At 41.1% G+C, this 15784-nt stretch overlaps 1 protein-coding gene across 1 annotated transcript in view; it reads right to left on the bottom strand.

Annotated features, from left to right (window-relative positions):
- Positions 1-15784, bottom strand: part of LOC126354983 (membrane-bound alkaline phosphatase-like) — a 151358-nt gene that overhangs the window by 10709 nt on the left and 124865 nt on the right. The window contains exons 9-10 of the mRNA XM_050005069.1: positions 12181-12285; positions 5489-5763 (exon numbers count right to left, since the gene is read on the bottom strand). Of these exons, the coding sequence (XP_049861026.1) occupies positions 5495-5763; positions 12181-12285 (374 nt within the window). The 3' untranslated portion in view covers positions 5489-5494. The remainder of the gene's footprint in view (positions 1-5488; positions 5764-12180; positions 12286-15784) is intronic.

Genomic DNA, 15784 nt, shown 5'->3' with positions numbered 1-15784 from the left:
CACTTTAATAACTTGTTTTCATATTCCAGAAGGTAAGTCTCCTGAGGAACTCCCGACCAGCTGTCATCTTCCGTACTGATACAATGTTTCGTAAGAACACTGTATTAGGACCGTCAGGACCAGTGAAGGGATACAGAACGTAATGGAATTTAGGTCTGGCATATGGCTTGCCTATTAAACACAGAGTTGTGGTTACGGGATGCTAGTTTAAATTCGCTGATGAGAAAACTTCTTAGTTGATAGTAAATCAAACCTGACGTGAAAGATATGTGGCGTTAAGTATGTTTGTCTCTGTGTCGCATCGTACCTAAATGGCAGTTAAACTAGTTAGTAATATTATCTTTTGGGCTTTACACAGCTGAAAAAATATACATTTTAGTCTACAGTCACAGTTTATTTTACCATCTGGCTACCGGTTTCCGTATTCAGTACTCTCTACAGATTATTGCACGATAAAAAATTCTGTCGTTTGGTAATGAGGACATCTTTAATAGGGGGTTTTATGCGGATATTAATGAACACATCTGGAAGCCATTGAGTCCCCTTTACTCTTATTCAAATTGTGAAGAAACAAATTACTTTCTGCAATGATAAACGATTAAAACTGAAAGGAAAGTAATGCAAAAGAAACTTGTCAAAATCCTAATATCCTATAGGGCCATCGGCAGTGTCTTCCTAATGTACAACATATTCACAAAATATATGACGAATCAGACGAAAAAAGATTGGAATGTATAAGGAAAGGAACAACTCAATTATACAAACAGATACGGCACAGCGACCCACATGAATGTTTTAGACAAATTTATAGAACAGAGCAATGAACATGAGCATCGCATGCCTGGTAGCAATAGATTTTGAGAAGACTTTTGATTCAGCTGCATCTAAATTTGAGCTAAGAGCCATTGGGAGCAAGTTACTGGCACCTCCTACGTACGTTAACTGAAGAATACATGCGGCATTAGTTTTCAGGAGCGCACTTTGAAACAGGAGTCACACAAAGAGGTTCCGTATAACATAAAGAATTTTTAGCAACCGTAGATTTAGTTCTAGATCATCAGAGAAAAAAAATTAAATGAATTATGTCTGAACTACATTCGCTTTACGATATTATTGAGTTTCTCTCTCAAGTGTGGACAAAATTCAACTACGAGTGCTAGAAAACACTGAAGTAGTTTTGAAAGTAGGCCTAAAATCAATTTGAGTATGAATAAAAAACATAAAACGCACACAGTGAAAAGAAAGTATTACTAAATTACTTAGAAATAATGGAATCGGTTGTTTATTCTTGTATTTATTGTAGGCGGAAGAACAAGAAAGGAAATAAATATAGGGGAATAATTATACTGCTTTTCATTATTAACTTTTGTTGTTCTTCCTTGATCAGGTACGTGTCATATTTCATTGTCAAATTTTAGGTTACGTCCGTTTACTTTCAACTGACGATGTTTTCCAAAAAAAAAAAAAAAAAAAAAAAAATGTAGCACATCGAGTATGGCATTATAAAATTGGTTTTTTAAAAGTTCTATACATAATGTACATAAATAATAATTCACTGTCTGCGTTTGCGAAACAAATTTCCGAATCTTCTGAATAGAAAAGATTTGAATGAGTTCCTATAACCAGTTTTCACTTAAGACACAGAGACACAAGACTTTCACAAAAAACAATGAAGTGATGAATGTTGAGAGTATGTAAATAAGACCGGAAAACTAATAAATGGACCAGTGGGAATGGGCGAGAGATGTAGCCACGTGAATGAGTGGTCAAAGGAATCAATTTCCTGATTGCAAGTACAAAACCAGGACGTATTACACAAACAGCAGTTTTCATGATTGAGGAACATGAGTCACACTAACCTTACACTTACCAAGATTAAACAAAGAAAAACACGAAACAGTACTTACCAAAAGGAATTAAATTGTCCAAAAGGAATAAAATTGTATAAAAAATTAGGCGAGGTGATTAAGGAGGAAATGGACATTTAAGAAAATTAAAATTTCAGTTAAAATATATTTCTTAAATACGTCATACTACAAATTAAAGCATTATTTAGATGAAACAGAGGGGGGAGGGTAAAAATCAACATTACTTAATAATAAACATTTGTAATTCTGCAGTAAACTGATACCTTTTAATCAGTCTTACTCTTTGCCCAGGATATGTGATGAATAGTTCTGACTTATTTCGATTTTGTTCAACTTAACTTGTCATTCATTTTAGTGAGGTACTGACTTAGCATATTCAGATAGACCATGGGTCAATTAGAAGAATTAAATAAAATGACGGAAATATCGTTTAAATGCTGATGCCAGCTGACTGTGTGTGTGTGTGTTTGTGTGTGTGTGTGTGTGTGTGTGTGTGTGTGTGTGTGTATGTTTACTGTGGGCGGTGGCTAATGATGTGATACAGATAAATAGTACAAAGTATAATTATACTGCACGTATGAATTAGCTAATGTTGTAAAAAACCCATTCAGTTAAGATGAGACGTCTGACATTATTCTGTATATGATGTATTGATGAATAAACAACTAATCAACGAGCTAACACAAGGACGCGACTACCATCTAATGGGAAGTGATGGATGAAGTTACAAAACATGCAGGAGAGACATTCATGTGGACAGGTGACGACTGTAATGGATGAAAAGGAAGTTCTTGTGTCAGTTGGATGACGGTGATGGTGGTGTGGTTGATCCTACTGCTATCTTTTTTACTTTGGTGAATGTTGCATAGTTGGCTTTCTCTTTTATAAGGATCAAAAACTTTAAACTAAAAAGGTTTTGTCTCATAAATTTAACCTTGCTCAAAATTATGTGGCTTCTCATAACTGGTTCAGTAGCTGTACGCGTTGCGTACGTTTCATCTGCTGGTAGCTAGGGGATGGGCCTAAAGCTTTCTCCAGTTATCCATACTATCTTACAAAACTTATAGATTTTCAGTTTGTGAAAACTGAAATAGGAAAACATCAAGTCTGTTTGCATACCACTGTCGCAGGTAGAAGCCGAGAGAAGCTGAGATAGATGTACTCATAGCAAAATGGCCCACGCGAGGAGAAGGCGTAGTATGTTTTGTGGTATCCAGAGACAAAATTTGCAATTACTGTGCTACGAAACTTTTGAAGACAATACGGAAGGGCAATACCTGATGGAAGGAGTATTGCTGAGTGGCACATAAAATTTAAATAGATCGGCCGTGTGTTTGGATCTTCTGCACACAGGGAGACCTTCGGCGAGTGAACAAAACGTCGGAGCTGTGCAACAGGTGTTCTTATGAAGACCTTTATTACCAAGCCCTTGAAAATGCGTGCGACATGTATCTGGTGACTTACGTATTTCTTAGACTACAGCACGTAATATTTTCCACAACAGAATGCACCTGCATGCACGTAATGCGCGACCCATCCCGCCGGAGGTTCGAATCCTCCCTCGGGCTTGGGTGTGTGTGTTGTCCTTAGCATAAGTTAAAGTAGTGTGTAAGTCTAGGGACCGATGACCTCAGCAGTTTGGTCCTTTAGGAATACACACACATTTGAACATGCATGTAAAGTCCAGATTAAACACGAGTTACAACCGGATTACAGAACTTGTCGAGCTGCTTTTGCGAGTGAGATATTGGCGCGAATCGAAATTAGCAGTGAGTAGCTTCAACGAATGTGTTTTTCAGCTGAGGCTGAAAGTAAAGGTAACAAGCTCAATGTGAGGAAATGGGATTCATAAAGTCAGCACGGTGCCTTAGGTCACGTTAGAGAACCCCTAAAATTAATCTGTGGTGTGCTTAATGCACAACAGAGTCACAGATAGGTCTTTTATTTTTTGATGAAAATTTCAGTAACAGCTAACAGCTATTTGGATATGCTGGAGCAGTTTGCGGAACTGCGTCTGAGAGACTTGCAGCCTGATGTGATTTTCCAAGAAGACGGTGCATCACCGCATTCGCCATTGAATGTTAGAAAGTTTCATAGCGAAAGAGTTTCTGACAGGTGGATTGGGCGTGATGGTCTCACTGCCTGGACTGGCAAGATTACACGACGTAGGAGCTTTGGATTTCTTTGGCGGGGGCAGCGTGAAGGACAAGGTTTACTCTACACGAGTACCTGATCTAGACACATAAAGAAGAAGAATAACAGATTCAGTTGCTGCTAGTGCACAAGGTTGCGGGAAATCGAATCTCGATTAGCCATTCTTCGAGTAATAAAAAGCGCACATATTGAGGTTTATTGACAACGTAACAAAAAATTGGTGATTTATTCTTTACTTGAGACAAACCACAAATCTACATCTACATCGACATTTATACTCCGCTAACCTCCCAACGGTGTGTGGCGGAGGGCACATTACGTGCCACTGTCATTACTTCCCTTTCCTGTTCCAGTCGCGTATGGTTCGCGGGAAGAACGACTGCCAGAAAGCCTCCGTGCGCGCTCGAATCTCTCTAATTTTACATTCGTGATCTCCTCGGGAGGTATGAATAGGGAGAAGCGATATATTCAATACCTCATCCAGAAAAGCACCCTCTCGAAACCGCGTTGCAGAGCACCTCTCTTGTAGAGTCTGTTTGCTAAACATCTCCGTAACGCTGTCGCGCTCACCAAATAACCCTGCGACGAAACGCGCCGCTCTTCTTTGGATCTTCTCTACCTCCTCTGTCAACCCGACCTGGTACGGATCCCACACTGATGAGTAATACTCAAGTATAGGTCGAACGAGTGTTTAGTAAGCCACCTCCTTTGTTGATGGACTACATTTTCTAAGGACTCTCCCAATGAATCTCAACCTGGCACCCGTCTTACCAACAATTAATTTTATATGATCGTTCCAATTCAGATCGTTCCTCACGCTACTCCTGGATATTTTACAGAAGTGACTGCTTCCAGTGTTTGTTCCGCTATCATATAATCATACAATAAAGGATCCTTCTTTCTATGTATTCGCAATACATTACATTTGTCTATGTTAAGGGTTAGTTGCCACTCCCTGCACCAAGTGCCTACCCGTTGCAGATCTTCTTGCATTTCGCGGCAATTTTCTAATGCTGCAACTTCTCTGTATTCTAGAGCATCATCCGCGAAAAGCCGCATGGAAGTATCGACACTATCTACTAGGTTATTTATATATATTGTGAAAAGAAATGGTCCCTTAACAGTCCCCTGTGGCACGCCATAGGTTAATTTAACGTCTGTAGACGTTCCTCCATTGAGAACAACATGCTGTGTTCTGTTTGATAAAAACTCTTCAATGCAGACACACAGCTGGTCTAATATTCCGTAGGATCTTACTTTGTTTATCAGGCGACAGTGCGAATTTGTAAGTTCTGTGTTTTTTTGCAAACTGAATAATACTAACCTTACGAACACTTTATGCCAAGCATGTATTTCAAATGAACCATCTTGTGCTGTACTGCGCCACCATACCGTGCGACACACGAAATATGTTTATTAATTCTGTTGTAGACTTTCGGTATACGTGTAGATGTAAGAGTGCATACCTCTCCCTAGCGTCTCCCGATCAGGTAGGTGGCGACAGCCGAGACAACAACAGAGAAGACGGTGGCACGATGGACTGCAGAGTCGCTGCTGTCGCAGGCCTTGGGTCCTTCGCCGACGCACAGCGCGAACGCCATCGCGTGAGGGATGTAGTTCTGCTCGTGGACGCCCACGAACAGGTGTCCCCAGGGCCCGCGCGCCAACACCGCCACGTCGTCCCCTCCGTGCGTCTCGGAAGACACCGGCTGCGCCGAAGGGTGCTGGAAGTTGGCGGCGCCTGCAGGCAGAGGCGACTCAAAGTGTAAACACTCTCACTACTATTCCACTGGCGCTGCCCGTGTTTCAGTGAAAATAGTCTTAGATTAATGTCACCTTACTGTACAGGATTACTGCTAAGTACACTACTGGCCATCAAAATTGCTACACCAAGAAGAAATGCAGATGATAAAAAGGTGTTCATTAGTCGAATATACTAGGACATACACGTGATTACATTTTCACGCAATTTGGGTGCATAGATCCTGAGAAATCAGTACCCAGAACAACCACCTCTGGCGGTAACAACGGTCTTGATACGCCAGGGCATTGAGACAAACAGAGCTTGGGTGGGGTGTACAGGTACAGCTGCCGATGCAGCTGCAACACGATACCACAGCTCATCGAGAGTAGTAACTGGCGTATTGTGACGAGCCAGTTGCTCCGCTACCATTGACCAGAACTTTTCAATTGGTGAGAGATCTGGAGAATGGGCAGGCCAGGGCAGCAGTTGAACATTTTCTGTATCCAGAAAGGCCCGTACAGGACCTGCAATATGCAGTCGTGCATTATCCTGCTGTAATGTAGGGTTTCGCAAAGATGGAATGAAGGGTAGAGCCACCGGTCGTATCACATCTGAAATGTAACGTTCACTGTACAAAGTGCCGTCAATGCGAACAAGAGGCGACGAACAAGAGGTGGTCGAGACGTCTAACCAATGGCACCCCATACCATCACGCCGGGTGATACACCGATGCGACCATCATGACGCTGTAAACAGAACCTGGATTCATCCGAAAAAAATGACGTTTTGCCATTCCTGCACCCAGGCGATGACGAATACACGCTTCCAATGTGAGTTCACCGCGATGCTGGCAAACAAGAATGCTGTAAACAGAACCTGGATTCAACCGAAAAAATGACTTTTTGCCATTCGTGCACCCAGGTTCGTTGTTGAGTACACCATCGCAGGCGCTCCTGTCTGTGATGCAGCGTCAAGGGTAACCGCAGCCATGGTCTCTGACATGATAGTCCATGCTGCTGCAAACGTCGTCGAACTGTTCGAGCAGATGGTTGTTGTCTTGGAAACGTCCCCATCTGTTGACTCAAGTATCGAGACGTGGCTGTACGATCCGTTACAGCCATGCGGATAAGATGCCTGCCATCTCGACTGCTAGTGATACGGGCCGTTGTGATCCAGGACGGCGATCTGTATTGCCGTCCTGAATCCACCGATTCTATATTCTGCTAACAGTCATTGGATCTCGACCAACGCACGCAGCAATGTCGCGATACGATAAGCCACAATCGCGATAGGCTACAATCCGACCTTTATCAAAGTCGGAAACGTGAAGGCACGCATTTCTCCTCCTTACGCGAGGCAGCACAACAACGTTTCATCAGTCAACGCCGGTCAACTGCTGTTTGTGTATGAGAATTCGGTTGGAAACTTACCTCATGTCAGCACATTGTAGGTGTCGCCACCGGCGCCAACTATGTGTGAATACTCTGAAAAGCTAATCATTTGCATTTCACAACAACTTCTTCCTGTCTGTTAAATTTCGCGTCTGTAACACGTCATCTTCGTGGTGTAGCAATTTTAATCGCCACTAGTGTATTTTACATTATCAACAGCCAATTAAAATTTTTATCTTACAGTTTAAGTTAGTAATCCTGTGACGATTAGTAACTTTTCAGTGTTCTTTACAATGGGTTCATGGCTTGGTGTGTGCTGTATTTCCGCTAAGGCGAATGAGAAAGACACTGTGAAATGTAACAACTCGGTTTAGAGAAGAGGGATGATCTATTAAATGTTTTTAATATTAGTTGCTAATTATGAAAACGTGTCGGTGTTCGGAGTACCTCACCATTCTTTAAGCGAAATAAAGTTCCTTTGAGTGGGAGGTATGTACTGGAGCGTGTTGCATGGGGTAATGCTCGCTCGATTGCGCAGTTAGCGGTTGGCAAGCATGGAATTTCGGTATAGTTAGCAGGGAAAAAGCGATTAAACTCTTCTGCAACTGCAGGCTCTCGATATAGCCGTACCATTACCTGCCAGTATGAACAGTGCCACAAACTTTTTATCCTTAGTGACAAGCACTTCATCTTGCAATCTGAAAATATCCACAAGGGCACTGTAATACAGGTTTAGGTTCACATAAGCCAGTGTAGTCTTTTATTTGTATTGGGATGAATCAAGACTTTTCCGTTCGAGAGCCATACTAACCCCTTGTCTGAGCTCAGCACAGCCCTCAGGAAGGTCACTTGCAGCAGTGGCCGAGACGCCGTTCAATTTTTTTCGCCGAAAATGCCAGCAACAGCGCAGAAGAATTTTATTGGCCATTGTCTAAATGTCGATGCTTACGTACCCTCATCGGAGTCACTCTGGGTTGCATATACGGTGCAGCAACATCCCCAAACGTAAACTTCTGATCGCGTCTTATATCTTCAATTATAATCCAGAAATCACAATATAAGGTTTGAATAACTACGATGGGAATTTTTTAGCTCTAGTTTTCACTAGAGCGGTTCTATGGGCTACAGTCCGGAACCGCGGGATCGCTACGGTCGTAGGTTCTAATCCTGCCTAGGCTATAGATGTGTGATATCCTAAGGTTAGTTATGTTTAAGTAGTTCTAAGTTCTAGGGGACTGATGACCTCAGAAGTTATGTCCCATAGTGCTCAGAGCGATTTGAACCATTTTTTTTCTGGTGAACAGGAAGCTCGTACCCAGTAGTATAGATTGATATTTCTCCACTCTCTAAATCTACATCTACATCCACACAGTTCCTTCGCAAATTCACAGTTAAGTTCCTGGCAGAGGGTTCATGGAACCACATTCAAGCCATTTCTGTACCGTTCCACGTTATAATGGCGGGAAAATAAGCACTTAAATCTCACAATGCGAGCTCGGATCTCTTATGTTATTATCATGATCTTTCTCCCTATTTAGATGGACGCGAACGAAATATTTTCCAAGACAGTTGGTGGTTGAATTTTCATGGAAAGTTCGAGCCGCAACGAAAATCGCCTTTCCTTCAATGATTGGAACCGCAGCGCAAGTATCGTGTCATTGGCACTCTCTCCTCTATTCCGCGATAACAAAAATGAGCTGACCTTATCTGAACTTTCTCAGTGTCCTCCGACAGTCCTGTCTGATGCGGACCACACATCTCACAGCAGTACTCCAGGAAGGAGTGGGCAAACGTGATGTAAACAGTTTCTATTGTAGACATGTGGCACTTCCTTAGTATTTGTCCAATTAATCGCAATCTTTACTTTGCTTTTCCCACAACACTTTCAATGGGATCGTTCCAAATAATTTTAATCCCGATTTGTTTAGTTGAGTTTTACAGTCTTTACATTTGTGTGATTTATCGTGTAACCGAAATGTTGAGGATCTATTTTACTGCTCCAATGTATGACTTCACGCTTTCGTGCTTCTTTTTTGCTACTACCACCAAACGTTCTTTCTTTTTATGCTTTATTGTTCCTTCACCACAAGTGCATTGTATATGCCGACTTCTGTGTCTTTCATGAACCATCTACACCCTCATGTTAAAGACAGATACGCCCAAACTAATCCTGCTCAAGGAAAACGCGTAAACGTGGTATAATCTTATGGTGACGAATATGTTTGTTTCATATTCACTGTGAAGCCTATCAGATCTCGGATACCACCCACTAGTGCTGCAGTAGGAGCGAATAATATGAATCAGTCAAGCAAAGAATAAATCGAATGGAAAGATGATATTTATTAACCTAGGACGAATGTTAAACAAAAATTAAAGAATATATTTTTGTGTTTTTTACCTACGAACGTCCCTTACGTATTTAGTGTGCAAAATAAACACAGTTCGCATTAAGGTTAGCGTAGGGGTCGCCTCTGTGTACTACACGGATCGTAATCCATTAACACATCGATTCCTATCCTTGCAAGTGGCATGCATTGTCTATTAAACAGCGAAAAGACAGGACAGTCTTTTGAGGCTTGCAGATTTAGAAAGTCCTGTAGAATAAACAAAGTACCCGACTGGCGTCGGAAGACTAGAGTTCCGTTAGATAAAATCTCAATTTACAAGAACAGCATAAAAACCTGTGAACCAAGATTTCCCACACCATAGGACATTGGATGCTTTTGGGTACTGAAATCATCCTACTAAGTTTGAATCGAAAAGGCTATATTCAGACGCAAAGACAATTTAGTATCAACAACCACTTCCTAATCCCGAAAGCGCTGATGCCATCAAGATATACCGCTTCCAAAACCCTACATGACCCGCCTTAAAATTAGTTCTTTATGTACATTCACCAGCTCGCAGAACTAATATTGCTCCACGACCAGTTCCTCCGTAGTTCCTTCACATCAGCCTACCAGATGCTGAATGACAGCTTTCAGCAAACGCAACCCTTAGAGTCTTTTCTATTTTGGAGAGATCTCAGTTACCAATCCGCAGCCGTCGTCCGAAAACATGATGCTTTGACACAATCAGGTCCTGAGAGAAAGCATAGGTCACCTTCCCGATCTACTTCCAGAACCACTAAAAAAATCTCATAGGTTCTTCAAACTTGTACAACAAAATCTGTCAGCCAGTGACATGTCTCGCGTTTAAAGTAGGAAGGAGCCCTCGCTTCCGCCGCTGAAGTTTCACGAGAACTGTCCAGAGAAACCCTATAGAAACTCATCCCATCTTCCTGCAGGAAGATAGAGAAGAAGCTTGCACTAGCACACTGGTGGCCCACAGCATACATTTAGTGCACGGTTTGTTATATGCACAGACAAAAGGCTGGTGATCACACAGAGCGACATAAGGAATGGAAAATAAAGAACGTGTCCCAGAGAACATATTTTCTCGGCATTGCTACGGCCAGATTGTTCGCGAATGAGAAAGGACAATCAATATAGTCCTTTGGTGAATTACAAATTGACAAATTCAACAAAGAAGTACGAGATTAGCGTTCGTCTTTCAACTGGACTTTTTAGAACATCAGTATTTAAAACGTCACTCACTGTGTACCTTAGTCTTAGCTCTATTCTTTCGCTGCATTGATGACTCTGTAGTTAATCGCCCATAAAACGTCCAAAAACACTGACACACACACAAACACGCGCGCGCACTCACGCAAACTCTCAGATACACATGTGTCCTTCACTGCAGATAGTTTCTGTATTTTGTTCTGCGGTCTCAGTGTCGTTTAACAGACACTTACAACTGTGAAACAGGGAATGGTAATCATTTGTCAGTACAAATACGAAACTCCTCCACCTCCGTTAGCGAATGGTCTCAGGAGAACTCGAATTTGGATAGAAGTTATAAAATAAGAATTCCATATAGTGTTTCATTTATATTGCCACATCGATTTGAGATGCCTTGTGAAGAAAATAAAAATTTTATTAAATTACACGATTGAAGGTTTTAAACTGGTTTATAATTAAGCAAAGTCATATTTTCAGTATCATCATTCACATCAGTTGTGAGTGCCTTGCTGACAAAATCCTGTGTTCTAAAATTTAAGTTTACGATTCCAGAGAAGAAAATTAACTATATTGAAGCCAGGCAGAGGAGTCAGAATATTGGCTAGAGTAAGGCAGAGTTAAAGGGGAGGTAAGAAGGAACTAGAAAAACATTTTTGGACAGTTCCTTGACTCCGCTGAACAATATCGTCACAGGAATCTTTAAAATTAATGATTTTGTTTATTTCGTAAGTAAGAGTAGCTGAGTAATGCAACAACATTTCATAGTATTACGTAAATTAATTTTATGGCACTTAAATAAAATGTACTTCTTCGTTTTCTTTCCGTACTGCAGATACCACTTTGCACCTAATCCGCGGAATACGATAGATGTGTTTTAGTGTTCCATTGCCCCAAAAGAAGAAGAAGAAGTTAATATTAATAGGTGGACATAATGGAGTAACTACGTTAGTTATCCAAAATGAGGAGAGGCCTGGAAATACTTCGGTTGCGTAGAGAAGTTAACCTGAACAGGGACAGTGACGTGAGAGTATTGAGAACAGTAGTCCATACTGTGAGATGAAATCCGACGTGGGTGAAATATTTTATTTAATGCAACTGTGGTTTTCCTCTGGTTGGCTAGTGTGATGCATTTTACTGATGTAGACTGAAGTGTAAATCAAAATCCTTATTTTCATTTTAATAATCGTGAAAGGGAGTCCTTAACTATATAATAAATGATATCAGTTTCCTAGAATATTTAAAGGCTTGTGAAGTATTACTTACATAAATCATGTCCTCAGTGCGCTAAATAGATGTTTAGGTATGTCGGTTACTAGACTATAACGGACGAGTACACTTCAGAATTTGTCCTCAGAACGTATGTGGCATTGTACATTCATGATATTCTGTATGTTCCCTTCTTTGTGAGGCTGTAGTTCTAATAGGCCTTATTTCTTCCTAACTCTTCTGTAGATACTTACTGGTGTTGTCTGCCTCAGTAATATTCCGGTCCTCTTCGTAGCTTGGGCCGTTTGCGTAGTTGATAGTCATTCGGGTAATGTTGTTATCGTCCAGATCCACAATGCCTGCAACATGAAAATGCAGAACAAAATGCAAACCGATATTTTTTGGTATACCTATAGTCTATAACAAAATTAATCTTTTGTTACGCAACATCCAGAGAATTTTTACGGTTTGTGCTAGCTGTTGTTCCCCTACAACTTTTCATGTTATCAGCCAAGATGAAAGCTTGCCTCAAAATCTTTTCCATATCTTCAGATTTGCAGGTTAATTTTGGAAAATGAAGAGACCTATAAGACGGTTGCTTGATCCAAAATCAAGAGTTTTTTGTACAATTGCAGGTCCGTAATCTGTTGTAACAAATAAAATCATTTAATCATCTGAGGTCATCCTAACTCCAGTGTTTTCATGGATCCTAAATTTCCGCGTCAAAAGACTCTTTTTAACTCAGTATTCATTCCATTCGATTGCTCTTCTAAGTCCCTTGTCGATTCTAACAGAATTATAATTTCATCAGAAAAGGTTTTATTTCTCTACTCTGAACTTCAATTCTCTTTCCAGATATCTTCGTGAATGTCATTAGAACATGCTCAATGTACAGATTAATAACATCGGGGATAGGCTACAACGCTGTTTCATGCCCCTCTTTACTTCTGCTTTCCTTTCGTGTCCTCCGACTCCTACAATGCCGGGTTTGATTTTGTGTGAATTATGAAAACCTTCCCGCTCTCTAGATTTTATCCATACTTCCTTCAGAATATCAAAGAAAGTAGCGCAGCACACACTGTCAATATCTTTCACTTCACCTACAAATACCATAATCATATGTTTGCCATTCGTCAACCTATCCTTCGCTCATGGGCAGGCGAAGGTAGTATAGGCTACTCACGAGATTGACAATTACATGTGGTCTCCACATGCCAATATCGCTGGGTATCCCTGCCAGCAGGTGCTGAGCCAGGGCGGTATCGTGTGTATACACATCCCAGCTGCCTGACTGCCGATGGGCAGGTACTATAGTTCAATTCAAGAACGATGGCGATTCCCACAGGTCGAGGCACAGACGGGGACTGCAGTGTTGCCGGTTCCGAGCGAGCAGTGTTTGTGCTTGAAGAACCTGTGTATTCATCAAATTGTGTCTCTATCTCTCTTATCACCACCGTCATTGATGACTGTTCGTAACAAATGGAATAAGAATTCGCTGAACAGGACTCTACGATTACTCAAAAAGTGCGCATTGGCTACACTACTGCAGCGGAGTGCTGAAAGCACCACTGGATGCTCACTGGTTGTCAGAGAATGCATGACGTAAGCTCGCAGAAGAAGCGTAAACTCGACGGCTTCCGATTCTGACTTCTTCTATACAGGGTTAACATTATTTAAATAGACAAACAAAAAAATTTGCTATAATAGCTGTGCCCAATAGTTTTCGAAGAAGGAAAGTTCACAACGTCAGCTAGTCACACATTAGCGAAAAAATATTTTTACTACTATGGTGGGCTTAAAAGAGCAAATTTCATTATGCTGTAACATTCCAGCCGTTCATGCCAGCTTAAGCTTCATAATGGCCATTTGACCGAAACTACTAGCGAAGCGACTTGTGCAAAGTAAAGGACAGCTGAAGGTTCACCATGAAAAATAACAGTAATTTCAGTTAAAGTAGAAGTTAGAAAATGCCTACAGTGACCTGTAAAAAGAGGTGACGCTGTTGGGTCATGTGCCGTCTAACACGGTCAAAGAGTGGAGACAATTCATTAATTCCTACTGCTGCTGGCACTATCTAGGCAATTAGATCCTCTTCTGATTCAACAGGGGTTTTGTGAGCAAGGTTGTACGTTTCTTGTCACTCAGAGAAGTCCAGAAGGGTCAAATCAGTGAAACGAATAGGTCATGGTGCAGGACCAGCGCTGCCAATCAACGATTGAAATTTGACAGTGCCTTAATAAGGAAATCAGGCACAAGTACATAACAGCGATCTCAGAAAGGTACCAGTTAGTTGAATGTAGTCAATTGCAGTCATTGGAAAAGGAATGGACAACGTACAGGGACACAGTACTGGAAGTGGCTAAAGAATGTCTTGAAACAGTAGTGTGTAATAGTAGGATGAAGGAAACGGCTTGGTGGAATAACACAGTCAAGGCAGCCTGTAAAAGGAAAAAAAGGCGCATCAAAAATGGCTACATACTAGAACTCAGGTAGACAGAGATGTTGAAGAGAGAAACAAAGCAAAACAGATAATTGCTGCATCCAAGAAGAAATCTTGGGAAGACTTTTGGAACAGGTTGGAGACTATGGGCCAAGCTGCTGGAAAACCATTCTGGAGTGTAATTAGCAGTCTTCGAGCGGGAGGTAAGAAGGAAATGACAAGTATTTTGGACAGGTCAAGAAAACTGCTGGTGGATCCTGTGGATGCCTTGGGCAGATGGAGGGAATATTTTGAAGAGTTGCCAAATGTAGGTGAAAATATGATCGGCAATGTTTCAGATTTCGAGGTAGAATGGGATAGGAATGATGATGGAAATAGGATCACATTTGAGGAAGTGGAGAAAATGGTCAATAGATTGCAGTGCGATAAAGCAGCTGGGGTGGATGAAATTAAGTCGGAACTCATCAAATACAGTGGAATGTTAGGTCTTAAATGGCTGCACAGGATAATTGAAATGACCTGGGAGTCGGGACAGGTTCCATCAGACTGGAAAAAAGCAAAAATCACACCAATCTTTAAACATGGGAACAGAAAAGATTGTAACAACTACAGAGTTATCTCTTTAAACAGCGTTTTGGGTAAAATATTCTCAGGTGTTGTTGAAAGGAAAGTGCGAGTATTAGTTGAGGACCAATTGGATGCAAATCAGTGTGGGTTTAGGCCTCTTAGAAGTTGTCAGGACCAGATCTTTAGCTTACGGCAAATAATGGAGAAGTGTTATGAGTGAAACAGGGAACTGTATCTATGTTTTATAAATCTAGAAAAAGCAAATGACCGGGTTCCTAAGAGGAAGTTATTGACTGTTCTACGAGATTATGGAATAGGAGGCAAAGTTTTGCAAGCAATTAAAGGTCTTTACATGGATAGTCATTCAGCAGTTAGAGTTGACGGTAAATTGAGTTCTTTGTTCAGAGTAGTTTAAGGGGTAAGACAAGGCTGCAACCTGTCTCCACTGTTGTTCATACTATTTATGGATCATATGTTGAAAACAATAGACTGGCTGGGTGAGATCAAGACATGTGAACACAAAATAAGCAGTCTTGCATATGCAGATGACTTAGTTGTGATGGCAGATTCGATTGAAAGTTTGCAAGGTAATATTTCAGAGCTAGGTCAGAAATGTAAGGACTATGGTATGAAGATTAGCATCTCCAAAACGAAAGTAATGTCAGTGGGAATGAAATATAAACGGACTGAGTGCCAAATAGAAGGAACAAAGTTAGAACAGGTGGACAGTTTCAAGTACTTAGGATGCATATTCTCACAGGATGGCAACATAGTGAAAGAACTGGAAGTGAGGTGTAGCAAAGCTAATGCTGTGAGCGCTCAGCTACGATCTACTCTCTTCTGCAAGAAGG

This window comes from Schistocerca gregaria, chromosome 3 (genome assembly GCF_023897955.1).
Source record: "Schistocerca gregaria isolate iqSchGreg1 chromosome 3, iqSchGreg1.2, whole genome shotgun sequence".
Taxonomy (NCBI): Eukaryota; Metazoa; Arthropoda; class Insecta; order Orthoptera; family Acrididae; genus Schistocerca; species Schistocerca gregaria.
Note: the sequence above shows the minus strand (reverse complement) of the source record. Positions and strands in the feature narration are given on the sequence as shown.